This window comes from Poecilia reticulata, linkage group LG2 (genome assembly GCF_000633615.1).
Source record: "Poecilia reticulata strain Guanapo linkage group LG2, Guppy_female_1.0+MT, whole genome shotgun sequence".
NCBI classification, from domain to species: Eukaryota; Metazoa; Chordata; class Actinopteri; order Cyprinodontiformes; family Poeciliidae; genus Poecilia; species Poecilia reticulata.
In genome coordinates this window covers 6119881-6147373 of record NC_024332.1, presented here as the reverse complement: position 1 = coordinate 6147373, position 27493 = coordinate 6119881, and the positions used below count along the sequence as shown (strand labels likewise).

General features: G+C 39.7%; 1 protein-coding gene, 1 long non-coding RNA gene and 1 pseudogene across 2 annotated transcripts; 2 read left to right on the top strand and 1 right to left on the bottom strand.

Annotated features, from left to right (window-relative positions):
- Positions 1-1182: 1182 nt before the first annotated feature.
- Positions 1183-3771, top strand: LOC103474469 (trace amine-associated receptor 13c-like; annotated as a pseudogene).
- Positions 3772-3819: 48 nt separating this feature from the next.
- LOC103474483 (vascular endothelial growth factor C-like) lies at positions 3820-26655 on the top strand. Its single transcript, XM_008425497.2, has 8 exons — positions 3820-9679; positions 15591-15849; positions 15924-16114; positions 17389-17519; positions 17682-17785; positions 18925-19059; positions 19914-20115; positions 24870-26655. Exons 1-8 carry the CDS (start codon positions 9578-9580, stop codon positions 24988-24990), a joined length of 1245 nt encoding a protein of 414 aa, XP_008423719.1. The 5' UTR covers positions 3820-9577; the 3' UTR covers positions 24991-26655.
- LOC103474476 (uncharacterized) lies at positions 20026-27363 on the bottom strand. The gene is made up of 3 exons (XR_535190.2): positions 27242-27363; positions 21383-21690; positions 20026-20109 (listed from the first exon to the last, which is right to left on the bottom strand). It is a non-coding gene; the product is annotated as an uncharacterized LOC103474476 (long non-coding RNA).
- Positions 27364-27493: the final 130 nt, after the last annotated feature.

The window sequence follows — 27493 nt, the reverse complement described above, 5'->3', positions numbered from 1 at the left end:
TAGAACTGAGATCCAGGCCAATGTCCATCCATCGCCCCAAGTCCTTCTTAATATTGTGGTTTATTTCTAAATAATTTGCATCATAGAGTTTGTCAATTGTTTTGGTTATGTTTACCCCTAAATATTTTATATATTTTTCATTCCACTTAAGTTTGTAGGTATCCCTTATTTTCTGCTGTGGGGAGTAATTTATTGTTAGAATCTGTGTTTTTTCCACATTAATTTTGTATCCAGAACATTTCCCATAATCCTCAAGGAAACTCACYGTTTTTAAAAACATTTCATTTGTGTTTTTTTTAGATAAATCAGAATGTCATCTGCAAACAACCCTATTTTATGTTCTTCCCCTCCTATTTCCACTCCTTTTATTTCCTCTTCCTGTCTGGTTATCTGAGCGGTATCTTCCTTCTTTATCCCCAATTTCCTCCAACAATTCAAACTTTACACTATTTGAGATCAATGTCATAACTCCTYGTTTATGCCTTTCTCCAAATGAGGAGTGAGTTTCCTTACCCTAATTTTTTGTACTTTTCATGTCCCTTTTTTGATAGGTGTGTCTCCTGTAAGAGAATAACTTGTACTTTTTCTTTTCTAAATTTATTTAGGACCTCRTCTCTCTTTTTGATATTATTTAATCCATTAACATTCAGTGATACCACAGTTATAACCTTAGACATTGGTTGTATATCTTGGTTTGAATCTCAACCTCTCCACTTAAACTATGAACAAAAACTAAACTAACAAAAAAAAATCTGAACTCCCGATTAAATATGGGCCATATTCCCAAGAGGCCATGTCCCCTTTACATTATAGAAAGCACAGAAATAGAAAATTTACATTCTGAAACTTGCAGGTTATTCCTTTTTAGACCTTTCAAGAAATTAAATTCTAGAAAAGAAAAACTGGAATACAGAGTACAATCTATGATGTTTCGATTAGGATTATGAGTAAAACAAAATTCACTCTAAACAGGTGAACTTTTAGCCTTGATTTAAAAGAATTCAGTGTTTCGGCTGTTTTGCAGTTTTCTGGACATTGGTTCCAGATTTGTGGTGCGTAGAAGTTGAATGCTGCTTCTCTATGTTTTATTTCTGGTTGTGGGATGCAGAGCAGAACCAAAAAACCTGACGGGTCTGGAAGGTTGGTACAACAGCAGCAAACCTTTTAATTTAATTAGGAGTATTTATTTTTTTTGCCTACCTGTGAAGACGCTGCTGCAGTAATTTGTGTGACTCAAATTAACGCACGCGTTGGTGTCTCTAGATTTTGCTGAGAAATAAGTCCTTTAATCCAATAATAATTCTTCAGGTGATAGAAGACTGACTTTAGAACTGTCTTTGTGCGTCTCTGAGGGTTCGGGTCTGAGTCTGTTGCTACACCCAGATTCCAGGTGTAACCTCCAGCTGTAATGACTGAAGCTGAGYGTCAACTCTGCAGTTTTATTACTCAACTGAAGAGAGTGCGTTGCTTTGTTGTTTACATCTGCTTGATGGATGGGTTCATAGTCGCCTGGTGATAATGTAGAGCTGTCTCATTTGCATAAATGTTAGGGTGTGACCATCATTAGGCCCYGATTTCTATTGATTCTTATTTGAAATTATTGCATTATAATACCAAACATTTTTGTGAAAATACTAAGATGAGGGGAAGGCAGGAAAAAGGTTAAATACTTGCTAAAGTGGGAGCTAAAGTGGGAGACTTGACTGGTATAATTGAGAACAACAACAACAAGAGAGAGACTGAGTCAATGTCAGTTTTATTTATAAAGCACTTTAAAAACAGATATTAACTGTACARTATTCATAAACCTCAGAAAACACACAAGACTAAAACATAAATTAAAACAGACAGGTCAAGTAAACTTGCAATCTCAAGCCTAATGGAAAAGCCAAATAATAAAAATGAGTTGAGGAGTGATTTGAAGTGTTCAAGACTATAGATCTAATGTTAAAGAGCAAGTTGTTCCACAAATTAGGAGCCGTGACAGTGAATACCTGATCCCCTCTGCTTTTCAGTCTGSTTCTGGGAATATGTAAGAGCAATTTATTATTTGACCAAAGTGTTGTAGAAATGGACTGAAGAAGTGTRTGACAAAGTAATACTGAGGCTGTTCAATTCCAACACTGAAGTAGACAATGCCCTAAAACTAGTGGCCTTAGTACTTTAGAAGAACTTCACATAGCAATATTACTTATTGCTGAAGTAATAATGGCTGCTGCTGCCATCTGTGGGTTGACATTGAGAGAATTGGGCGAGGAGAGCTGATGGTATTGTCACAAAATCATAAGATGGTGGTGGGATTGTGATGTGATGGGCTTCACTGACAGACTTCAGTCATAATTTCATAATCTGTTTTTTCAATCATTGCTTAGGTCTGAATTTACCGTGTCTCCTTCTGGTGCAGAAATATGATGCGTGTCAAATTTCAAACAAGGTGAAATGGTGAGGAAATGTTGCATCAGTCTTAGGGTTCATGCTCAGACACACGAGGGCGTATTTCAAGGATAAAARAGGCATCTTGATGTGGGGTCCCATCTCTCTGTCTCCTCCCTGATGGACGGCAGTGGAGACTCCTCTCTGTGCTTCCTGAACCATAACTCCTCCTGCAGGAGGCTGCTGCTGCCCCTCTCCAAGACCGCCCTGTTCCACACGTTGCTGACTCTCGTCTCCCTGCTCACCGTGATGCTCAACCTGCTCGTCATCATCTCCATCTCCCACTTCAGGCAGCTGCGCACCCCGACCAACTCACTGTTGCAGTCCCTGGCCGTGTCCGACTTGGTGGTGGGGCTGCTGGTGATGCCCGTCGAGGGGCTGCGCTACCTGGAGACCTGCTGGCTGCTTGGCAGGCTCATGTGCGCTCTGACTCCTTACGTCTTCTACTGTCTGATCTCTACCTCTTTGGGCCACACGGTGCTTATATCAGTAGACCACTACGTGGCCATCTGTGACCCGTTGCTTTACCCTACTAGGATCTCGGTGGTTAAAGTTCAGATCTGTGTTTCTCTGTGCTGGGCGTGTTCGATGCTCTACAACGGGCTGATAATGATGGRCCACCTGGGCTGGCCGGACAGGTTCAGCTCCTGCCACGGGGAGAGTGTTGTAGTCATYRGTCACATTTCAGGAATCGTTGACCTCTTTGTGAGCTTTATAGCTCCCTGTACTGTCATGGTTGTTTTTTATCTCAGGGTGCTTCTGGCCGCTCTCTCAGCTGCGTGCCATCCGATCACAGACGAAATCGGCGCAGGCTGCGTCCGGATCCGAGTGGATGGCAGCCAGGACCCTYGCCGTTGTGATTGTTGTGTATATGGTGTGTTTCTGTCCTTATTTCTACCCTTCCTGTCCTCAGGCGAGGACATGTCCAATAGCTTTTCCTACTATGCCRTGCTGTCCTGGATCATGATGCTGAACTCCAGCATGAATCCTCTGATCTATGCTTTGTTCTACCCCTGGTTCAGAAAAGCTTCAAACTCATCCTGACCCTGAAAGTGCTGCAGCCCAACTCCTGTGAAGTGAAACTCCTGTAGGTGTGTGTCCGTTTTTCAATCGTAAAGTTTTCATTTTAAACATGCTCTGTTTTATTCGTCTTTAGGTACTTTATGGCCTTTAGCGGCCAGCTTTTTAATAACTCTCACGTTGATTAACATGACCAAACATGTTAATCAACGTTATAAGAAGAACATTTATACAAACTATAATGACTCACGGCCTTTAACTAGACAATTTGAATGTGTTCATTTGCACTTTAAGAATAAAAACCTGCAAAACATTCAAAGTGGGTTAATTAAAAATAATTGTAAGTTTTAAATCTACATCGTTTCAGTGATTTTAAAAAAGGTGTCGTTAACAATTCATATGCTTGTTTATTTAAGTCAAAGCTCAGGAGCCTTTCCTCACAAACCAGCCTGTTTGTGTGTTTTATTACCATTGTGGTTCTTCCTTCCTCRATGATAATACATTTTTTCCCCATTTTCAATATTAGTTTTCTGTCAAATTTGAATCACAACTTCTTAGAAATCTAAATAAAAGAAAAGTTAACATGTCAGCGTTAAATGGAGTCTATTTGGTAGAACAGAGTTAGCARTTTTGTGAAATTACAGACTAAATTTWAATCTGGCTTTTGTGAAGTTAGTTTTTGGTTTTATATAATGATGGACAATAAAACGACACATTGYAGACAGAGTACCGGAGTGATAAAATCGGCTATTTTGCAACATAAAAGAATAAAGAATATTTAACAATAAACTATGATGCTATGACATAAAACTAACAACAGAAAATGCAAATTAGTTCATTTACATGAGAAGTTCCAGTCTTTCTAAACGGGGGYGTTGAGAATCTGTAATCAYTTTTAACAGATTTAAAAACCTTTAAATGTGCATCACCCTGTATTCCTGGATAATTTCACTGAAAATTCAAGTCATTTTAAGGCCTTTAAACACACTGATTTGMAAATACATGGAACTGAAATATGTTGATGCAATTTGTAACATCTTAAAAGTTTGACAAAACCAGATCACAAAATTAAAAACTATGTAAGTAGGAATGAAACRAAAAAGAAGTTGCATTTAGTTAGAATGAAATGAAAAGAAGCCTGTAAGATAGAGCCGGGACAATGAGCCTTGATAAAKGAGTGTATTTGTGATGTCAGAACATGTGCCGTAATTAGAAAATCTGAGTAAGAGATTTGACCGAGATGTTTTGGAAACRTATAACGGATCAAAACTGAGGGCTTAAACTTTTGCAAAGCATGAAGATGCAGCACTAAATGGTAAACTATGAACACAAACCGTTTCGAACACTAGATGGCRGAAAAAGTTACTTCCTGTTGACTGTCTTAAAAAAAAAAGAAAAAAGACAGGTTTAGAAAATGACATTAGTCAAAGCCTCTGACCAGCACTGAGAAAACCTCATCCATTAATGACATGCAGGAGACGCTGTGTGAGTCCGGTGGTGAGAGGTGCAACGGAGGTGCTGCAGTTCTTATTTTAAACAGCAGACGGCGCTGCATTCAACAACTGATGGAAAAAGCGTCKATTGAGGGCATGCAGCATTTCTAATGCTATTCTAACTCTTTAAAGAGAAGTATATACGATTTGTTACAACAGGTAGTTTTGCGCCTGCGTATTTCAGCTTYCCTTGCTGCATTTTATTTAGTGTATTTTAGGAAAACAAAACAAAAAAATATTTTAGAAAATTGGCTAAATCTATGGCAAAAGAAAAGAAAAAATTGCTTAGGTTCCACAGAAAACATGGCAAGTACTGAATGGATGTGGGTCTACTGTATGTAGATTTTGGAGGAAAATTTACATACAGTTCTTCTCATCACTTTTATTATCACAATAGTACCACAACATATTGTGATAAAACTTTAAGTCATTTTGCCCACTCCTACATGCAGAACCTAGTGAGATGGGAGTTTGTTCTCCACTGCAAAAAACATGCATTTACAACTCATAGTCCTTACTAGCTGTATATCAATCAATKTACTTGTATTTCTGTTACAAACAACTGATACTAATGTTTATTTCTACTGCCACTGAAAGCAGCCGGGTACCACCGGTGGTACTTGTTCTCAGTTTGAGAACAAGCGGGTTCCTGCACAAGCTAGGCACGTTTTGAGCCAGTAAAATCCCTCTGGATCAAAGTTTCAGGGTAATGAATCCTGCTGAACGTATTGATGGATGTGAATTACACCAGAAGGTGGGTGAGCGCTTTGGTTTCAAAGAACAGGAGAATTTAAACCTTGTCCATCAATATTTTGGTGACCTAAGCYGTATTACTCCATAAACATGTGTTTACCACAATAAATCCAAGATTGTTACAACATTGGATGTGAGGAAACCATCAAAGCCCAATTACTGGGYGACTATTAGTTCTCTGTTGAGAACAAATAATTGGGCTATGCCAAGGATGTAGGATGGGCAAGAACACGGTGTTAGGATCTCCTTCGCATCGCCGAAGGCTGCAAGTGGGACCAGATCCAAGCAGCTGGTTGGTGCTTTTCATGTCCCAGCTGTTAAACTGGGAGTTTTCCTTCGGCCCAGTTACACTCTGGCATCACGGCTATAATTGAGGGTCTTGTTCATTTAAAACTTGAGCCGTCATTAAACTCAATCCACAAAGCATTTAATTACTGACTTTCCTGGCAGACTGTTGCAACACTCCACAGGCATCTCACAACATTACGACGTAAAACAAATCCAGCACAATTGGTGGCCTTGGTATCCTGACTGATGTTGAAAAAACAGCCTCTAAAAGATGTTACTGTGCTACTAATCCCGAGCAAATCTCCACTTGGTTCTAATTTACGTTGTGTGTCATCTCTCAACCTTGTAGCCAAAGCAGAAGACAAAACCAGAGCAGCTTTCAGAAGCTCTAACTCAATAGATATGACAGATTAAGGATGCCTTCACACATCCCCATTTAGTCCGCTTTAATAAAACTGATTCGTTTGGGGAGGAGTGAATGCGTAATCGAACTCTGATGCAGACCAAAAAAAGCCAAGCGGACCAGAGGCCGCTACAAAAGCTGGAAGTGGACTACAATGCAAGGCATTCTGGGTAAAAACAACCAAATCAAACATGCCAGTTTAGCCCAACAGAAGAAATGGCTCATGGCCTCTTACTAAAATCTGATGCCACTCCATTTTTGTTTACATTTTGTGAAGAAGGAAGTTGTGCTCATGTCTCGTTCAGAGGTTTTCAGGTCGTTTCCTTCAGTAGTTCTTGATGCAGCGCCGCCACAGGTGAGGAGCAGAACATGTTTTTCAAAGGTTTGGATTGTTTGACACTGTTAAGGTGATTAGCCTTAACAGGCTATTCAGCTGAAAATGTAGCAAACGTTGCAATTTTGGTTCCCCAATCGAACCGATTGTACCAGACTAACAAGTGTGAAAACTACCTTGGATTTTATGTTATCCTGAAAGCTTGGTCCTAAATAAAGTTTATTCTACCAGAAGGTGTAACAACAAGTTTAAACATGTATTTATCAGTTTGTCACCATCTGTCTTGCCCTCAGGCTGTGAGCAGGCCAACACTAAAGCAAGAGAGCATAAAAAGGAGCTCAGTGGAACCTGTCCAGCCAACATCAGCTCAATAAAAGAGGAGACCCCGCTACTGCTCTGAACTGTGACAGCCCCCTGAAAGGAGGGGAAGCCACATTTGTTGAACACAAAGATCTTGCTGTTTGGTGCAAAGGGTGCTCTATCTGCAGCCGAGGACAGGATGTTAGGAGAAACCAAGAGAGTTTTATAAACAGAGACGATGCTGAGCAAGGACAGCCGGGGTTGGTTAAAAAACAAACTCCTATGAAACTTTTACTTTAATTATTTTTTTCAACAATGAGAAAGAGATTGAATTTGAAGATAATTTATTTTAATCCACACAAAACTGAGTCTGGATCATCCTTAGATACATTTTCCAGAAGTCTCAAGGAGAAATGTTCGTCTGTTTAAACATTTAGGTACAACTCAAGATGCTTTGGAAATGCTTACAATTGCCTATTATAATAGTTCAAACATAAAATATACCTTGATATGCATCAATCTCCAGTTTTCAGTGTCTTCACTCCTGGTGTTACAGCCAATCAGCGCCAGGGAACATGAATGGCGCCCTAGGACTGGCTGATTTGCAAACTTCAGCCATTAGCGTGTCAAATAGCATTACATTGAGTTGTTCCAGCTTCCCAAACTGAATTTTCTTTTGAATATTTCATATATGGTTGGGGGAAAAAAATCTGCAAATACCAAAACTGGTGTTCAACTATACTCTGGCACTGAGCAAATGAAARTTATTTCAGTAACTCTCACTGACCTAAAACAGGAATCGTCGACTGTGGAGGAGAAAAATGGTTTCGTGTCTCTTTACATGGTTTTTGTAAATATTTGGTTTCTATTGTGATTGTTTTTAAATCATCAAGTGAAGTTATAAATCTTTAGGCTTTTCCTGGATATGACAAACCCTGGTCAGAGTTCGCATGATGAAATGAGGAAAGCAATGAGTGGAATGTGGAACTGCTGAGCAGATTTCAACACATAAAGCGAGCGTGCTGCAAGCAGGCACTTGCCACCGTGTGCGTGCGCGAAGGCGTGCGTGTGTGGCCTGTGTGCGTCTTTAATCCTTTGTAAAGGCTGGCTTTGACTGGCCCAGAAATCGGATGTTTTCTCATTCGAGCTTTTCCCAGACACACCTCTTTCCTCCTACTCCTTTTTTCTATTCTCTCTTCTTATTTTGCCCATCTATTGCTCTGTCTGGCCCCCATAATTTATTTTGCATTTGTCTGTAACTACGTTGCCTTGGGAGGATTTCTTTTTTTTTAAACAGTTTAGACAAAAAGACGAAAGCTTCGGTTTCGAACCCTCCCTCCCCTCCTCTTTCCCTGTAATATTCAGACACAATTGCTCGCAGCCTTGGGGCGGAATAGTTAAGAAGGTATGTGAAGTAAGTCTTTTTTAGGACTTTGAATGAACCAAAAGGAGAAAGAACGACGTGAGAGGGGGAAGGGTGGAGGACAAAGATGGAGCTAGATGAAGTGTGAGAGGGAGAAAAGCCTCTGAGCTGCAGGTGTGGGAGCAAATTGAGTTAAACCGACCGTGCTTATGGAGCTGGGAGAATAAGATGCATGTAGAAATGAAGCAACGCAAACACTCTGATAGTGTTTTGAAATAGCATTTTTGGAGGCTGACAAACCGCTTGTCTGGTAAATTTAAATCTGATTTCTGCTGCCTCTACATAACCTGCAATTTCAGAGGGAATAAAAAAGAAAGGGGCAGTATAATCAGCTGAAGTGCACAGATCTCATGCCTCTCTGATCCTTCATCCCGCCCACTGCACACAAGTCTCCCATTCTTGTATTTTTTCCTCATTCACTCCAGCGAGACGCCTGAGAGGAGGACGCTTTCACTTTGTTAGCCAACACCAAAAGCTGGACTACTTTGGGGGGGAAAAAATCTCAATCTAGGAACAGGATTTGAATTGAGTTTATTCTGTTTTATCTTCCTCCTCTTTGATGCATTTCTAAAAATTAGACGGAAAAGTTGTGACAGCTTTAGAAAGAAGACAGAGAGAGAGAGAGAGAGATTTGCCCTGAAGGCTTTGAAAGAAGAAACAGGAGCCAGATAAAAAAGGGGCAGCGATAATCTGCACAGCTGCTGCGTGGAGAGAAGGAGACACAGACAGATAAAGAAAGCAAGAGAGGCGAACAAGTGCGAAGGACGAGGAGAGGAGACAGTCGAGGACGACCGTTCACGTTGAAGGCCACGGCAGATATAAATACAAAGTGAAGACAAAACCCAGAGGGACACCTGTCGTCAAATTAGCAGCAATGGAGACGCGTTGGGATGAGACGAGAAAGCTGGACTGAGGGGAAACGTTAAACACGCCGGGCTCGAGCGAAGTAAGACGAAAAGGTTTCTTCATCATGATTTCTTCAGGTGGCGTCCCAAAATCCAACGACCTGCACGGGAGGAGCAACTTCGTCCCAGGATAGAATGAGAAGAGGAGCCTGATCTGTCAGAACCGTCCTGCTTTCGCATTAACTTCACCAACTCCCCCCACCCCCTGCTCTCCATCCCCTCACTATGTGGATACCAGCTGTGCTCCTATGGATGCTTTACTTCAGCTGTCTGTGCTCAGGTCAAGACTACAGGGACTATTACCCAACCGGAGACACGGGCACCGAGGTAAGACTTCCCTCTTCTCACTTTAGTTCATCCCAGACTTGAACTGTACAACTTAAAGAAGAAAAAAAAACACACATTTTGACTCACTGCACTATGATGTTCACTGAAAGTCAAAAAAATGATGAAATACCTTTCATAARAGCAGTGCTATGTGAGGTAGATAAGCTGTATTTACATTGGAAAAGTCCCTGGGTTTAGGATCCGTTTCATCAGAGAAACACATTCCGACACAGACGAGACTCAGTGGGGAGAAATGCAGATGGGAATAGACAGGAAGACCAGAGAGATTCCCCAGAAGAAGACYGGCTGGTGCTTAAAGCATTAAAATATATGACCAAGTATTATGGTCCAGCTAAGAACATAAAAAATGTAATTAATTACAAGAATAAAATCATGGTGTTATGAGAATCAAATCAAAATAAGACAAAAATATAGATATGGTATTATGAGAATAAAGTTGTAGCATTACAAGAATTAAGTCATATCATCACATTATTTCAATTTAATTYTTGTGATATTGACCTTATTCTCAAAATATTGGCTTTATTCTCGCAGAACTATGACTTTAGTCTCAAAATTATGACTTTGTTCTTGTAATATTGAATATTCTCAAAATGCCATGACTTTATTCTCATGTTATGCCAACCTTATTCTCGTAACACAACTTTATTCTTGTAATTTTATCACTTGATTCTCATTCTATTATGACCTATTCTCAGAATTTTTTTTTTCTTAGTTTGGCTCTAATACTTGTAAAAAATAAAACCGGTATAAAGTCTTCGGTCTCCACTGATCCACGTATGACAGGAAGTTTTAGAAACAGCAGAAATTCAGTAACATKGTTTCACCAGCTGCCAGTGGGATCAGCATGGAACCATTGGACCTGAGGTCGGTCCAACATCAGGAGAAGAGCAGTGATGTAACTGCTAAGCCTATTAGGGAAAACACYAAATCACTTATAATTTTCTCCAGAAGGTATGAGTACAAGCTTCAAAGACCAGACTGAGGTATAAAAACGGGATCAAAGTGAAACAGATGAGCACTAATGATAGCATGGTCGTAAAAAAAGAACAAATATAAAAACTAATAAGAAGAGGACTAAAAATACACTGAAATTAACAGAGAACACAACAGAAGATGATAATTGACATGCAACASAGGATGTGATATTAATGAAAGGTTGTCACAACATTTGTTGCATAACTAAAGGGAACAAAGTTAAGCAGCAAACTGAAAACCAACAAAATGTTGATATCCATTATGATTTACTCAGTTTCCCTCATCATATTCTGTTAGCTTTAGCATCTCAGCTACTAGAAATATGCAAATATCAGACATAAAGCTAGAAACCATCCAAATGGTCAAATGCATTATTGCCAGGCAGAACCGAATGACTGGCGCTGGAAATATGATATCCAACCAATGTTGCTTCCCAGCACATTTATATGTGGACCTTTAATGTACAAAACTTAATAAATTGTTCACAGAATTAAACAACCTATTAAAAAATCTAAAAYTGTTAAGCATTATTTAAGTTCCCTTTGGGATCAACAGAGCACTTTTGAATTGAACTGACCAAAGACGTATTTAAACAAGGAGATTCTTCAAAAATCTTCCATATTGGACATTTTTGGGCTATTTTTGTGTGTGTGTGCATTCTTTTCTTAATTAATATAAGTTTTAAATGTATATACAGTACTTGTTTTAAACTGGAGCTCAGATCTAATTTGGACATTTTCTAATCTTTCAACCAATGTACTTTTAAAAAATAGAGTGATATTTCAGSTCAGAAGGTGTCATTGCATAAATATTGGCATTATAAATAAATATAACTYAACAAATATGCAGGAAATAAACTATATGAAGCCGAGTAGTCATTCTTGCAAGATATAAAACTGTGATTACCAATTCATCAAAAGATACAGAAGTGGCCTSAGTATTCAATTCAATTCAGTTCAAACCTTCATCCAAAAAACTATGAACAAACATGTAGAAAAAGAACAAATCAGGACCAACACAACAGAACTGCTTCAACATGCTGCCAYCATGAGCGGCACGGTTCTAGAAGTCAGCTACGTAATTAATCAKCCTGTTATAAAGAAGAACAATCCTTATTGTTATGATCTGCAGAGGATAAATTGTTCAAACTCGCTTCCTCTTTCCTCCATGCTGCTGGCTCTGATCCAGACATTGATGTTCAAATAATATTTGAAAGCAACGGCACCTAGAGGAAGAAGGAATGAGTCATTCCTTCTGTCACTTTCCTCCTGTAATAAATGTGATTCTGCTCCRAATGATGGATTTAAATCAAAGACATCTTCATCACTCCTCTTTGGTTGGACGTGTCTCAGGTGGAGAGGAATAAAGGGAGTGAAAGCTGAAAAATGAAGGTTTTAATAGACTTCAGATGGCTTTTGTCAACAAATGTAGTAGCCTCAAACCCTCAGTAGTAAAATATTAAATAACACTTCAGCTCCTTTAACTCAAAATCTATTCATCTTMAGCACTTTTTACTCTAAATTGAAAGATCTTCACATAAAAAAAGACAGTAATTCCCACATTTGTTGTGGCGCCTCACTGCTTAAAGTTTTTCTCGCATTAAATGACAAATGATCCAGTTCTTGTCACTGGTGGACATAATTAATGTTCCTAAAGTGTCAGCCTTACATCAGCTGCTGTGGTGTTCACCAAACAGGTGGGATGCAGCTCGGTTTTTTAGATTTGTGTTTTTATGTGCAGCCTTATCTGGAAGTTTGTGTTTGCAAAGCAGGAAAACGAGCTCCTGGGGAACATAAAGTGGAGCTAAAGTGGAGATTTACAGATAAAGGCATCGGCTTACTACTCAGAACCTGCTCCAGTTCTTAGTAAAACTGAGTCCGTGTGCGTAGGAGGGGGGATCTGAACCCAGCAGCCTCTCCTTCACGACATTTYCCCCACAACTTTTCAAGATAACTCCCTGGTTTAAGCCTCATATATAAATCTAAACAACAGTTTCAGACACATGTTATTTCTAATAGAAAACAGGCTGAGTGATAAATGTATGGGTGTGTGTATGGGTGTGTAAATATCTGTGCCTCTGTGCCAGCAGTGCGTAATTCTGGACACACCCCAGAGCGCTGCGTGGACAGCGGCTGGTGCATCGTCAGAACAGAGTCCCACAGCCATGACCTCATGTCATGCGATCGCTTAACAACGCTAGGGAGCTTTATGTAATATAGTTATTTCACTATAAAACAATTTAATATCAGCTCGTTTCACCCATTGTTCAGCTTTTGTCTGAAACCGCATCCACATCTTAAAGATTCAATGTGAAAACAAGGCAGGAAACAACAAAAATACATCTGAAAATGAGCAAAGAAAGAAAGATAACGGAAGTCAATGATCACGAAGAGTGGTGGTGCAGCCATCTGTATGCATCCGAACAATATGACGCTTAAAATGTCACCAAATAATATATGGAGAAAAAATTTTTTTTTTTTAAAGTGGGCCTGAATTTCCTAAAAAAAAAAAAGACAATAATCTTTTGAACAACAAGGTGAGTGGATGAACTCATGGTTTAAGTTAGTCAGTAAGTCAGAAGCTCTGGTCTCGACTCCCTTCCTGGCTAGCAGCAAAGACACATTTTGACTGTATGGAAAACAGGATGTGAAAATAAAAACCTTAGACTTTATACTTTTGTAAATGTACAAAGTTAAAGAAATACAGCCTTAAACTTGTGATCATTTCACTGAAACTGGATTATAATCGCTTTGTCAACCTTCAGAAATATTGAACAAATGAAGCCTGAGGACTGTGTGCTGACGGAGTATAAACCACACAATTGCAGCAGTGGCGCCTCACTTCTTAAAAATCACACGAATCCTCAGGGTTTCCGGGTAGTTTTATTTCTGTCTCAGAACATAAACGGTTTACAACCCTGAAATATTACTTTTACTTAAAGGTTAGATCACATTAAATATTGTGGTAACTCATCCACGTGTCTTTTAAGAGCTCTTGTGGATGGTGAGCAGTCGGTCCTCCAATGAATCTAGACAGGCTCTTATTGAAGACACTAGTCATGATGACCACAAGCTAACAAAATATCTGGGCAGGAGAGATGATATTCCACAGCAAAATGACCTGGATGACATCATCGGTTTTTGGCAAGCACCGCTAATCCAACTCATGTGCTTTTGCTGTTCCTCTTTCTGTATGTCTGGTTGTATGGTTAGAAACACAGGCAGAGAGAAGTTGGAGTAGCAGACGACACTTACCCATTTGGTGACATAGTTCAAGTATTAGAGCTTTTGAGAGTTTGTTCCAGATTAGTGGAGTATAACAACAGAATGCTGCTTCTCCATGTTTGGTCCTGGTTCTGGGGGAAAGGCCCAATGTTGACCAACTTCCAGGTTACTGGAAAATTGGAACTGGTGAACCCCAGATGGCACACTCTGCTGCACTTCTCAAGACCCTCTACATTTAGATTTTCAAAGTTAAGTGAATGTCGTATTGATTTAATACATAAAATGCAAAACTATGATGGGGAAAAAAGGAAAATGGAGGAAATGAATAAGTTGGAAATATGTTGCGAGAGAAGATTTGGGAGTGGGAGATAAGTAGGGATCTGGTTTCTGTTTAGCTAATGCCAGCTGAGCCAGTCGACCTTTTCTCAGCCTGTGAACCTAAACAACCTCTGATATTTCCAAAAGAAAAAAAAATTAGTAGGTGTGAAGCAAGAAGAATTTGACATTTCCAAACCCACAGCGTTGATTTCTCAGTCCGTTAAACAATTATTCAGCTATCTTTCATCTACTGTTGCTCTATGGAGAGTTATCCGTCGTCACGGTAAAAAAATCTTTGTTGAGTGACTCACAGTAGGAAGGTTTTAGATGATAATGTCAACCGTAAAATTTGATTTCCTGTGTGAAATCTGTTTAAATTAACATTTAATGTGTGGGTATAATTTCCGGTTCCTTCTTATGTGTTGTCCTGTGAGAAGCTTTTAAATGGCGAGAAGAACAGCATGCACTCAACGTTATCCTAGCTCTAATTCTAGAGGAGTTTTACAGATCCAATAAAAAAAATTAAAAAAAGAGCTTACTAATTAGATAAGAACCTGAATCTGGGCTGAATCTGCAGCAGCAGCAGTGCCCGGGTAAGGGAAGGACAAGCGTGTTCCTAATCACTAACAGTAGCCGACAGCGACATGTTACAACACAGTGGTAGCTGAGGTATTCATTGTTTATCCTGCACAGCCAGTGAGCCTGAATAGATAAGCTTACCCATATCTAACAGTTTTACTATAACAAATAAACCCTAGGACTGGATTGTTTTTGATTTGAAAAAATAAAAAAGAGTTTTTATTAATGATTTTATCTGGATTATACACTGGCTTGCAAAAGTTTTCAATCCCCTTTGAACTTGTTTATATTTTGTCATGCCACAACCATAAATTTAGGCTATGCTCACACATATCCATTTTAATTTTACCGCAGTCTAAACGACCCAATTCCATCCTTTGTTTTCAAAGCATCTGCAGCATAAACTGTCATTTTATCAGATTTTTACGTCACTGATTTGGGAAATGCGTCATAATTCTGCACCAGAAGAAGCCAGACGCTGGAGGTGAACAATGGCTGAGAATTATAATTATGAAAATTAACTTATGGTGAATCACATCACAATGAACAATGAGATTGTTCAGGCTCCTGTACAGACGCTACAGTCAATACAGCATAAAAGACCATTGCTATAAGTTGTGCTTTCTTTTTATCAATTTCCTTCGTCTTTTTTTGAACATGACAATACTGTTGGCTCCCATTGCTCAATAATCTGTAGCTGGCAGAAAATATTATGACGCTATCCAAAGTGTCTCCCCAATTGTTCACTAAAGATTATCTCAAGAAGTTTTCCCTGTAATTTCCCCCTCCAGGCTCCAACCCAGTCAGATGACCAGTCCAGTTTGGAGACGGTGACCAGCATGGACCAGCTGCTGCAGCTCTTCTACCCTGAATACAGCTTGATCCAGCAGTGCATGAGGAAAAGATCCTGGCACGCCTCCTCTTCCTCATCTTCCTTCCCTTCCTCGTCTTTTTCAACCTCTTCGGTGAGCCCTTTGGTCCGCTCCGACGATGACGTGTGGGTTCCGATGCGGGAGGAACCCGTCTACAGAGTGGACGGAACGCTAGCCGGTAACCTGAATACAAATCTTGTTTTCTAACTATTATCAAAACAAACAAATCCAGTTATTGAATYCCGTTTTCAGTCATTCTGGAAGAGATCCAGCGTACGTCATGCCAGCCGAGAGAGGTGTGTGTTGAGGTGGCCAAGGAGTACCCAGAATCCACCAGTCAGCTGTACCTCCCTCGCTGTGTGGCGCTGCATCGCTGCGGTGGTTGCTGCGGGAACGAGGCTTTTTACTGCACCAACACAAGCTACAGTCTCGTCAATAAAACTGTGAGTCACAACCACTTCAGATTTCTTACTTTGATTTTGTTGCCAAACTCAAATGTTTTGTATCATCGGAAACTGGCTCTTAATGTTATATCACTGTGGAGGAATTTTGCCGCTCCCCTTGAAGAATTGGAAGATTTTTCCAGTGGGAAAGGCCACCGCATCACTGTTGACATTAAGGCTAGGCTTTGACTAGACCACTGAAAACGTTCACTTTTTTTTTTTCAGCAATTTACAGGTGGATTTGTAAGGCTTCATCCTTTGAAAGCCAATTATGTCAGCAATCCAACAGACGTCGTCCAAATGAATTTTACCAAAAATTTACCTGGTGGATTATTGGCACCCAACCCTATCCCAAGATTCATTGCGGGTCAAACGGGAGATTTTTCTTCTTGTAGCAGTGGCGGATGAAGTGGTAGGCAGAGCAGGAGAGGAGTACAGTTTAAATTAAATGAAATCAGACTTGTATAGTACTTTTCTGTACAATAAAAGAGAATGAAATCAGTCATTTCCATTAAGCGCACATTCACACATGGAAGTATATTAAACTATAACATTATAGCTGTGTCAGTGCACAGATGCAGCCTCTGAATTTGGACACACTAAAAACATTAGGCCTGTCATGATAAACTGTGCTGAACAATAAGTTGGCCTAGAAATATTTGCGATAAACTATAATATTGCTGTTTTAAGATCAATTTTATGTTACAAATTTATAATGTATAATACTGCAAGTCCAATAAACTTTAAATATATGTAACAAGTACTCAAAACTAGAACTGGAAGATAGTTTAAATAGCCAATAAAACCACCAAAGTGGTTAAGTGATTACTTAACCACTCTAAAAGCCTTGCATAAATCAAGCCTGAATGTGGCAAGAGAAAAGGTTTGCTTGGATGGTGTCTTTTCTCATGCCTGATATTAAGTTTTGTTTTTCAATCTGAAACATTTAAATGTCGAAAAAACAAACAAACAAAAAAAACCTGACGGACTCTATAAAGAGGCAATTACTGTTTCACAGCGCTGTAAATCTGCTTTCACACCTCAAATCCATCTGGACGCTGAAACCAATTTCCCCAATTAACGATCTGGCGGCCCAACACAGCCCACTCCAGAGGGAATAGGTTGTGACTGGACGCAGCGTTTTGAGTCACGCACATCTGCACAACAACATTTGCTCACAACAAAATGCTTTTCTAAAACCATGACGACTTTTTAAAACTGGAGACACACCTGTCCCTGTGACCATCTAAACATTCTATCTCCCTCCCCGCCAGCTGATGGAGCTGTCTCCGCCCAGGATGGATCGCTCAGTTGCCATGGTAACATTCGTCAACCACACCTCGTGTGAATGCCTCTCCAAGCGGCCGCTTCACTCCATCATAAGGCGAGCGGCAACAGATCATCTGTGAGTAAGAGACTCGTTGATATCTGTCTCCGCCTCTTCTTGTCTCCTGCATTACTAAACGCATATGGCCGTGTGTGTGTGTGTGTGTGTGTGTGTGTGTGTGTGTGTGTGTGTGTGTGTGTGTGTGTGTGTGTGTGTGTGTGTGTGTGTGTGTGTGTGTAGGTGCTCCCCTCCTGAAGTCCCCTGCGCCTCCGGATCATTATGGGATCCAGTGAACTGCGTGTGTGTCTCTGCGGACACCATCGGCTACACTCAGAAACAAACAGGTGAGAGTTGAGATCCTCTCCTCCTCAGTCCTCCAGACTGACTGTCCTGCAGCTTTTAGATGCAGCCCTGCTCCAACACAGCTGGATTTCAGCATGCCATCAAGCTTAGCAAAGGCCTCTTAATGAGTAATTCATACGATTCAGGGTCTACCTTCAAATATAAATCTTGAAAGTCGACAAAAAGTAAACTCTTTCACGCGGTTCCAGCTAAAGTCCACATCTTTACTTTTGTAAAGGTAGCACAGAGAAGGTTTTTTACAGTCTGAGAAAATAGGACATAATGGAGTGTTCATAAAGTTTTTGGACACAATGATCAACTTAAATAAAAGACCTCCAATTAAAGGCTGCATTTGACATTTTTAACCGTGAAATTACATGTTGCGTTTAAAGAGGTATTTAAGGAGGTATTCTACGGAATATTGCCTTTTAATAATAATAACCTTTACTTAACTAGGTTTGTCTCATTCAGATCAAAAGATCTCTTTTACAAGAGAGACCTGGCAAAGACTGGCAGCATTTAGATGAGTCACAGATCTAGTCATGCACTTGGAGATTCAGCCCAGATTCTCCACACCCTGAAGAGACAATCAGAGTGAAAGGAGGAGGAGATGGATGAGGATGATGATGATGATGATGGTGGTGCCAGAGTGTTTCAAACAAATCCTCCCTGCCACAAAGTTGATACAATTGAAGCAGGAATGTTTTTGTGGTGTTTTTCTTGTACAATCATGCCAGCACATTTCATCTCCAGACCTTTTCCAACTCCACACTCTCATACTTGACTTATTACATTAGCACAATAACTATTTTTAATCCTGTAGGGCACATATACAAATTACTCTGTCTGTAAACTGCGCCCAAACTCAAGTCTCCACGTGCAAATTTAGTGCAATAAACGTAATAAGAGGAGCATGAGCTCTCTTTGGATTCGCCGCAGTTATGAGACACACTCAGCTGATGAAACCTCAGAAACAATAATTAGACCCGTGAGGCTTTCAGTTAGACATCATCAGCATGATCTGGTATGATGGTTATGACATTTATCGTTCAAGCATTTTTTTGTCAACAAAACGTTGATGTAATTCGCCAGATCTCCAGGGGTTGTTTTCTACCTTAAATACCGTGTTTCTCTGTTCCAGAGGCACTGGACTCGGGTCTGCTGGCTCTCTGCGGGCCCAACAGGGTTCTGGAAGAATCCACCTGCGAGTGCGTCTGTCAGAACGGACTGACAGAAGCCAGCTGCTATCCAGGCTGGAAACTGGACCAGAACACCTGTAAGGAGATGAATCAGACTAGTTTAACAGCTGAGGGTAACGAATTCAGACGGGTGTCCAATGTTAGGTTTATTTTAGCCACACACAGAGTTTTAAACTATAACACATATTTGCAGTGTTTCATAAATGGATTGCTTTCCTTTAAAGAACAAATTAAACAAAGCTCTGGGATATTGTTTTCATAACCTAATGCTGCATTAATCTTCTTCACCACTCTACCTGATCTGTCTGCTGTGCTCTTTGATCTCCATGATTTATAATGATGGAGGCTATTTACTAGTCAGATGACTGATGACTTCTGGAGCCACTTAACTGTGCAGAATTTTAATTTGTCAGAATACAATACACAGAAGACATTTGAGATTATTACTGGTAAAAATATTACCAGTAATAACTGAACTATTTTGCACCGCTTTGTGTTTGTCTATCACATAAAATCTCAATAAAATACATTAAAAGTTAGTAAACAGTCTCAGTTAAACCCATATCTGTATATTGGGACAGTTTTTTTTCCCTGGAAGTCCTTGAAATTTTGATTTTAAATCTCAATATGTCTTTGTCAGCCTTTAAACTGAATTTCCATACAATTTAAAGGCAAAGCAACAAACTGGATGGAAATTCAAATTTCCACCTAGTTTGCTGCTTATGTAAACTTTCCGTTATTTTAGATTTTACTAAGAGTGCTTACTGTAAATACCACAAATTGATTCAGGCCAAGATAGAAGAAAAAAAAGATTAGTCTTTATGCAAATTTTAAACAAGTATGAACACGAAACACATTATCTGATTAGGTTTTGGTTGCGCAACCACTGCTCTGAACTCCCGCTCCCTCCTCTTCCTACCTTTGTGGTCAGGTGAGTGCCAGTGCGAAGGCCAAGGCGAGGGGAAACTGTGTCCCGCTGGGCAGCGGTGGGATGACGAGCTGTGCGGTTGTGTGTGCGCGGTGGAGTGTCCCAGGAATCATCCCCTAAATCCCGACACGTGTCTGTGTCAGTGCAGAGAGAGTCCCCAGACGTGTCTACGGCAGGGCAAGAGGTTCAACCCGAACACCTGCAGGTGAGAGAACCAGAAGGGAGGGGAGGCTTAGTTTATTTAAACAAAATGCTGCACTGGGTAAGAAGAAAATCCACAACAGAGAACAAAAAAGTTAACAAAAGTAAAAAAGACCTTCAACTTTCATGCTGATTTATAGTTTGTCTAATATGTGGAGATAATCTTTTTTAACTTAGTCCAACAGTAAAACTTAAGATCTATTCTAAAACGAACATGACTGCATTTCAACTGAAGGCAGATCCCACTATTATTAGCATTTGAATGAAAAGAGATGGCACATTTTCTCAAGTTGAAGTCTAGAATGAAAAATTCTGATTGGAAATAAAATTGGACCCAAATCAAATCCTTGAGGAACTCCGTAGGYAATTAAAGTTAAGAAACATGGTGGAACACCATAATCATGAATGTATCCCYAAAACAACCTTAAGAAATGTCTTTTGAAAGCCCCTAAATCTCGACGCGTGTCTGTGTCAGTGCACAGATGTCAGTCAGTCCACAGGAWGTGGACAAGAGGATGGCGGTGACTCGCAGATTTGKTTGAAAACAAACCACTAGGCATGAAAATGGTGAAGTCATCCATGRAGTGGGATTTCCCAGCTGTGAAGCTAACAGCATCAGGAATGACCAGTCTAACAGTAAACCTGTGACTCATCTTCAGCTGAAAACCASCAAGTGTTGATGCATCATGATGACCAGGCATGRGCTGGACACTAATAGCACGATATGAAATGGATTCAAAACGTTTATACACCCTTTGTAATACTTTTYATGCAAAGTTTCTCCCGATTGCTCAGATTTTGAGGTCATCTCTTCTCCAAATCTTTYTGATTTTTCTGTCAGATTTAGTCCAAAATTTTAATTTTTTGCTTCTTTTGTCATTTTTGATGAATGCTTGAACTCACAATGAAGCAGAAAAAAAAACACACTGGAGGGTTTTCGGTCACAACTGACTGATATTTAGGACTGTTCAAGATTCACCTTGACAAAAGCTTTGTTTCCATATGAAGAACCACTTTCAAAGTGGGAATGGTGTTCTTTTGTGGTGTTGGGTTACTATGGGTTACTATTTTCAATATTTTTGATCCAATATTCCAGCTTTTATCTGGATATTTGACATTAAAGTAACTGTATAGAAACAGTTGCATTTTCATAAAATTAAATAGGTCATGTTAAACACTTTATACTTTGAGTGAAAAAACGCAACATTTCTACCTCACAATAACCAAACCGTTAGTAGTTCATGCTAGCAAAATGGCTCATCCTGACGAACCTGAGGCAGATGATCGTGATGCGTTACTGGATTCAGCGGAAACATCTCCTGATGGACACGTCATGCATTCCTCTAAAGGAGGAAAACTTTCGCTGTTTGTCTTTTTCAGTCGTTCACATGTTTCACTGCGACCTTTTATGGACATGGGGCATCCGAAGCATTTGCTCGGGGCTTTGCGAGCGTGTCGTGGTTCCCACAGCCTGCGCGCACCGGATCAACGTCCCTCTGACCCGAGAGGCCCTGCAGAGGGGAAGGGGACGTGGGGGTGAACTCGATGAAAGCGAGACAGACGGATGGAGTGACAGGCACTATGAAAACACACCAGCAGACATGAGCTGCAGAATGATTKATTCACACTGGTAGCTTTACATGTGGGAAATCCTACAGGATACTAAGACATGTGGCCTCYAATGGCAGCTCACTAAACATTCTCAAGCATGCTTACTGGAGCTGGACCTCAAAACAGRCTGAATGTTTTGAATGCTTAAAACTGAAAACATGCTAAAGCATCAAACATGGGTTTGTTTTTATACTCTTCTGGAAAATTAGGACACTTTTCTCATGAGCTGTCTGCTTAGGTTTATAGGACGTCATCTCAATTGGATGGAAGTCCAAACATTGGGTAGGCCACTCTGGCCAAATTGCAATGACAGCTTATTTCATGTTGCAGCACAACATTAATAATAATAATAATAATAATAATAATAATAATAATAATAATAATAATAATAATAATAATACTGAAATAAATATTTAGTGGTTTAACGTGGATGGTCCAACTCCAAATTTGAATTGTCATAAATTTAAATATAAGTACATCTACATAATTATTATAATAATTATTGGTTCGTTTATTATAATTAATATTTTTTTTAATTTGTGGCATTTCTGGTACTCCACAGACRCACAGAACATCTTTCAACAGTTTTCAAGCCTTGAAAATCTTCCTACAGCTCCATTTAACCAAGGAAGATATTCAATTTGACTTTCAAGCCTAGTTTCAATGGTGTTCTCCCTCAAATCAACGTCAGCCGTCCAATACAGTTCATATTTTAAATAATATGTCTGAAAAATTATTAAAGTGATATAAATTCAAATCCTGCACTACGCAACCAGAGCTAACGCGGCGGGTTTTAAAGTCTTACCTTGTTTTTGTATTAAAAGATGTTAAGTTGACAGGAAATGTAAACGTATTACTGTGTAATTATATGTTACGGGAAAAGATCTCCAGTGAAATGCTATTTAAATCCACAACTAGTCTAAAAACAAAACAATTAATCCAAATTAATTTGGATTAATTTGTTTAATCCAAATTAAGTCAGCAGCTCCATCAGGCCCCGAAGGGCTTCAGGGGCCCCATAAATGCTAATAATTTAAAACAGACCACAGATATATAAATGTAACACTTGTTCATTGAGATTATCAATGCTGTTAAATTTTATTCAATTGTTTAGGCATACATAAATTAAAAGATTTTAAATTGTTTAACATTTAAATACAAGATTTTAAGGAGCTGGGAGTTTTACTTTGTAAAACTTCAAAGAACAATATGCATAGTTAGATTCTTTTGTTACCATAGCAACAATCTGATGCTGTGAGTTTAATCTTTGAATTTACAAATACAAATTAGTRAACTGCAATTATAACTTATTGCTTTTTAGGCTGGCCAATTAAACTACTCCCTTSTCCCATATTTCACTAAATCCAACACAGAAGCTGTTAGAGATGCTGATACTTTTAGGAACAAAAGGGGCCCCTAAAYCAGATTCTGCTCAAGGCCTCATACAGCCTTGGACCGGCCCTGTATGATGAGGTCATCCGCTGCACCACGCAGAGATGCGCAACAAACGGGAGATTTAATTCAATGCTGCTAATGTGGCTTCAGTAGCTCTTTCACTTCATGTTGAGTTTTAATAAGCGTCACAGAAACTATTCTGGTTGGTCGAGTTTATGGGACGAGTTTCTCAGATCTCCGTGTGGCCGCGCGTATTAACTCTAAGTAGACAACGCATTTGATATGGTTTGATGCATCGTGTAACGGTAAAACGACACATAAAATAATATAAAATCAGCGTGATGCGTGACTCCGAGGAGAGCGCGAAAGCTCCTCACCGGGCTGAACCTGCACGATGAGGTTAGCGCTGCTCGTTATCCACAAACGCTTCGGCCAACCGGGACCACAGACATAAACTTTACAGGGAAGACGGACACAGAGCCACACGCTGGGCAGCGTGTCGAGATGTAAASGCCGCATATAATTGTTCGTTCACAAAATAACTCATTCTCACCACTCGCTCAACGGTCCTCTGAATTCGCTACTACAAGTTATTCCTGCGCTTCACATTGAGCTGCGCAACCAGAGCTAACGCGGCGGGTTTTAAAGTCTTACCTAGAGTTCTCCAAAGGATCATAATTCCTCACAGTAGGTTTATGTAAATATCCATACAGGTCAGCCTGTGTCCAGTTTGAGCGAAAGGAGGCGCGCGCGAGGCAAAGCGCAGAGGCGCCAGCTGTGATTGGTCCGCGCTGTCGGGTTTAAATGCACCAACTATAAACCTATCTATTATAAACCTATCATTTAGGAATAAATCTGCTCTGCTTGTGAAATGCTAAAAGCCAAAGAGACGCTTGCAGCCCGGCTTTAAAAAAAAAAGAATAAAACGATTTTCTTCCACCTCTGTGAAAATTTGCTTTATTTGGAACATTGGTTTTACATTTAAAGTTTCGTGGGCATAAAATTGCAATTTCAACGAATCAAAAACTTAATTTGGAAAAGAAATCCGCAAAAGACGTTTTTCATTATACGTCTCGTCACTATTCATTGAGATAGGTGTAAAACACCGAAGGTTCCTGAAGGCRAATGAATAAAAAAAATATTCATATGACTCAAACCCAAAACATGAAAGTTAGGCACCTAACAATAACAGAATGTTCTTCTAAACATATTTTTGTCCTTATGTCCTATCAATCAAATTAACAACATAACATCTATTTTTCCATTTGCTTGTGGAAAAATTGTTTTTAAGGTCATGGTTTCAAGTTCAGGATGCATCTGAACACAAAGATAAGGCATTTATTATTTTGTACAATCACTCTTTGTGCTGTTTAGTCTGATTTAACATCTGGTCACAGTAGTAAGTCCACAGGCGACTGTACACCTGCTGTGATTTTAAAGACAAGAGTTCCCAGACTTCTCCCCTCTCTGGAAAAATACTTTTTTTTCGCCTCACACAGAATCTTTTGATGCACATGCAAATAAAACTTGGATTGAGCTTCATCCAGAAAGGATGTGGGGATGTGAATAATGTATAGTATGCATGATCAGAGAATATAATCCCCCTTGTGTTTCTTTTTTATTTCTCCTCTGTTCCTCATCCCAACCTCACCCCTTTAAAAAATCCTTCCCTTTCCCCTCCTGCTTTTAAATCCGTCTTTTGTCTTCTTCGCCCACATTTCTGCCTCTCATCCTCTCTCATTCTCTCTCAAGTTGTTACAGGCTTTCCTGCAGAAACCCCAGACGAGATTGCCAGGACGGATTTTACTACAGCAGCCAGGTCTGTCAGTGCATCCCCAAGTACATGAAGTGGAATTACCAGACGAGAAAGTGAGGAAGAGGGATTTATCCCGCTTACATCGGAAACTTTTGCCCCCGAGTGACTCCACGCACAGGAGCTGGAAGTGGATCTACGTATAGAGACATGCAGCGCTTGTGGGGGGTTTAAGCCGCCTGTGCCGAGTCACTTTTCAAGTGAACCATCTCAAATCGTGTTCATAAACTTCCCCAGAAAAAAGAGAAGGGCAAARAAAGCCACGTTTATCCAATAACTCTTCAAAAAAGAGGCAATAAGGACAGATATTTGATTCCTTCCACATCTGGAAAGCCCCTTGAGTTTGACTGTAAAYGCACAGCAACAAGGTGGGATGGACCAGACCGACCAACGTGTTGCAGCAAGAATGCCAACCACCAACCTGCTGAGGAGCTGCAGCTCATGCCTGTGTGAAATGGAATGTGAATAAGATAATAACAGACCCGACTGCATGCTTTGTTTTTCCTCCTTTTTTTCCCAAAATAAATGTGGGAAAGAAAAATCTTAAAGGCAAATTTCCATATTGGCTGGAAGGAAAGTCTTGTAGAGCGGATCTCTAAAGTGTACACACCCTCTGTTATAATGCCAGGTTAAATCAGACCAATGTGAATCACTTTCAAGATGTAGGATACAGATAGGCTCAAACCAAAGACTGAATGCTTGAGTAGAAAATTTTAAAAAATGTTAAATACACACATTTTTTAAAAAAAAAGTAAATTTTTACTCTTGTAACTGAAGCTTACAGCAAACGCAAATAATTTTTGTAAYTCTAACCCAAAACGAGTGAAGTTATAATTTTACTTCAGAGAGTGAGAAAGAAAAAGTTTATTTTTATTCAGTGTATGTAAACTTCTGGTTTCAGCTGTACATGTTTTAAAATGATTTCATCAACTTTTTATATGCTGTCATCCCATGTAACTGTCATTTTAACCAGGGTATGTACACTATTTTTTGATTCCTTACGTTTCGATGAGGTAAATCGCTTGATGCATTTCTACATCCAGTCACAACCTGACAGTTCTGGGTCTGCTTCTAATTTATCTGTTCCCGCTCCGAGTAATTTTATTTTTATATATTTAAACTTTTTATATTTAAAGAGAGAGAAAGAGAGAGAAAAAAAATACTAGTGAAATTTTGAAGATGGATTTGTGAGTAGCTGTACATAACTGTATTTAAATCACGATAACTAGAGAGCAATTATATTATTTTAAAGTGAAGCAAGCCGCATTGTTTTGCAACAAGTTTTTTTKGGAAACATTCGGAATGATGACTGCTGCTTATTCATCTGATTCACCGAAATATAGTGTTATTTAAATCTGTTTTTATGGTAAATGCTGGGTGGAAAGAGCAACTGTAGTGTAGCTAGGATTGTAATCAGTGGCGGTTCTTGAGTGAAAGGCATCCCGCCTTCAACCAATCAAAATGCATGAAATAATCCGCGATTCTTGGAGGGGATAACATGCAGTCTAGTTCCTATTCTCATTACTTTTAGCATTAAAAATAAAAGCACTGGATTTTGATCAAGATGCAAAAATTGYGCATTTCTCATCTGGTTCTTTTTGGGGCCCCTTCTGTAACGCCGCCCTGGGAAACTGCCCATATYTGGTTGTAGTTCATGTGCTCTGGGGCTGTAGAAGAATATATCTTTACTTCAATAAGTATTGATTAAAGGCTCTGTCTGACTGAGCTGTGTCATCTGATTTGTCTCATTTTACACCCACAGACGTCTTCATGAATTTAGAAAAACCATTTTAATTCAGCTTTTTCCAGTTACTTAACTTCCAAGGTTTTCATTCTCAGCTAAATTAACAGAAATAAACACTACTGTGTGATATGAATCAGAGGTTAGCATTTTCTATGGAATAAATTCACTTTTCAGTGATGATCATAGTTGCTAAAATGCACCACTGAAAGTATTTAGCAAGGAATACTTAAAAGTTTTACTTGAATCCAGGAAATGTAAGTTGAATCCAGGAAATGTAAATCCGTCAATATCCACAAGTGTAAATTGTTTTTGGCAGCTACAAAGATGATGAAGAACATGGGATTGAGATTTCTACTGAACACAAAAAGGTGATACGTCCTGCATTTTTACACTCGATTGGACTTATCAAAACTCAGAACATGAAGAATGCCAAAAGGAACTCGGTGTAGATACAYAGGCTAGGAACAGTCTTTACACCGCGAAAACACAAAATCTTTTACACTGATAGAAAGCAGACACTTTACTTACAACTAGTATATTTTCATCAATATTAATGGTATAATTTACCCGAAGACCCCTTATGATGGACACAAACTTTGGACTTGGTTTTCCCTCGCCCAGACGCTTGTCACCGGGGCCCCACTCTGGAGCCAGGCCTGGAGGTGGGGCACGATGGCGAGCGCCTGGTGGCCGGCCCCCCCAATCTGAACTCGAGTGATGTTCTGTTGTTGGACTTCTGTGCTCGTCACGGATTGTCCATCACGAACACCATGTTCAGGCATAAGGGCGTCCATATGTGCACTTGGCACCAGGACGCCC

Bases quoted from the DNA above. Each gene is read 5' to 3' on its own strand.
- LOC103474483 (XM_008425497.2), top strand. From the start codon at position 9,578: ATGTGGATACCAGCTGTGCTCCTATGGATGCTTTACTTCAGCTGTCTG. The intron at 9,680-15,590 runs GTAAGACTTCCC...TTCCCCCTCCAG, and splicing joins CCGGAGACACGGGCACCGAG to GCTCCAACCCAGTCAGATGA. The intron at 20,116-24,869 runs GTGAGAGAACCA...TTCTCTCTCAAG, and splicing joins TTCAACCCGAACACCTGCAG to TTGTTACAGGCTTTCCTGCA.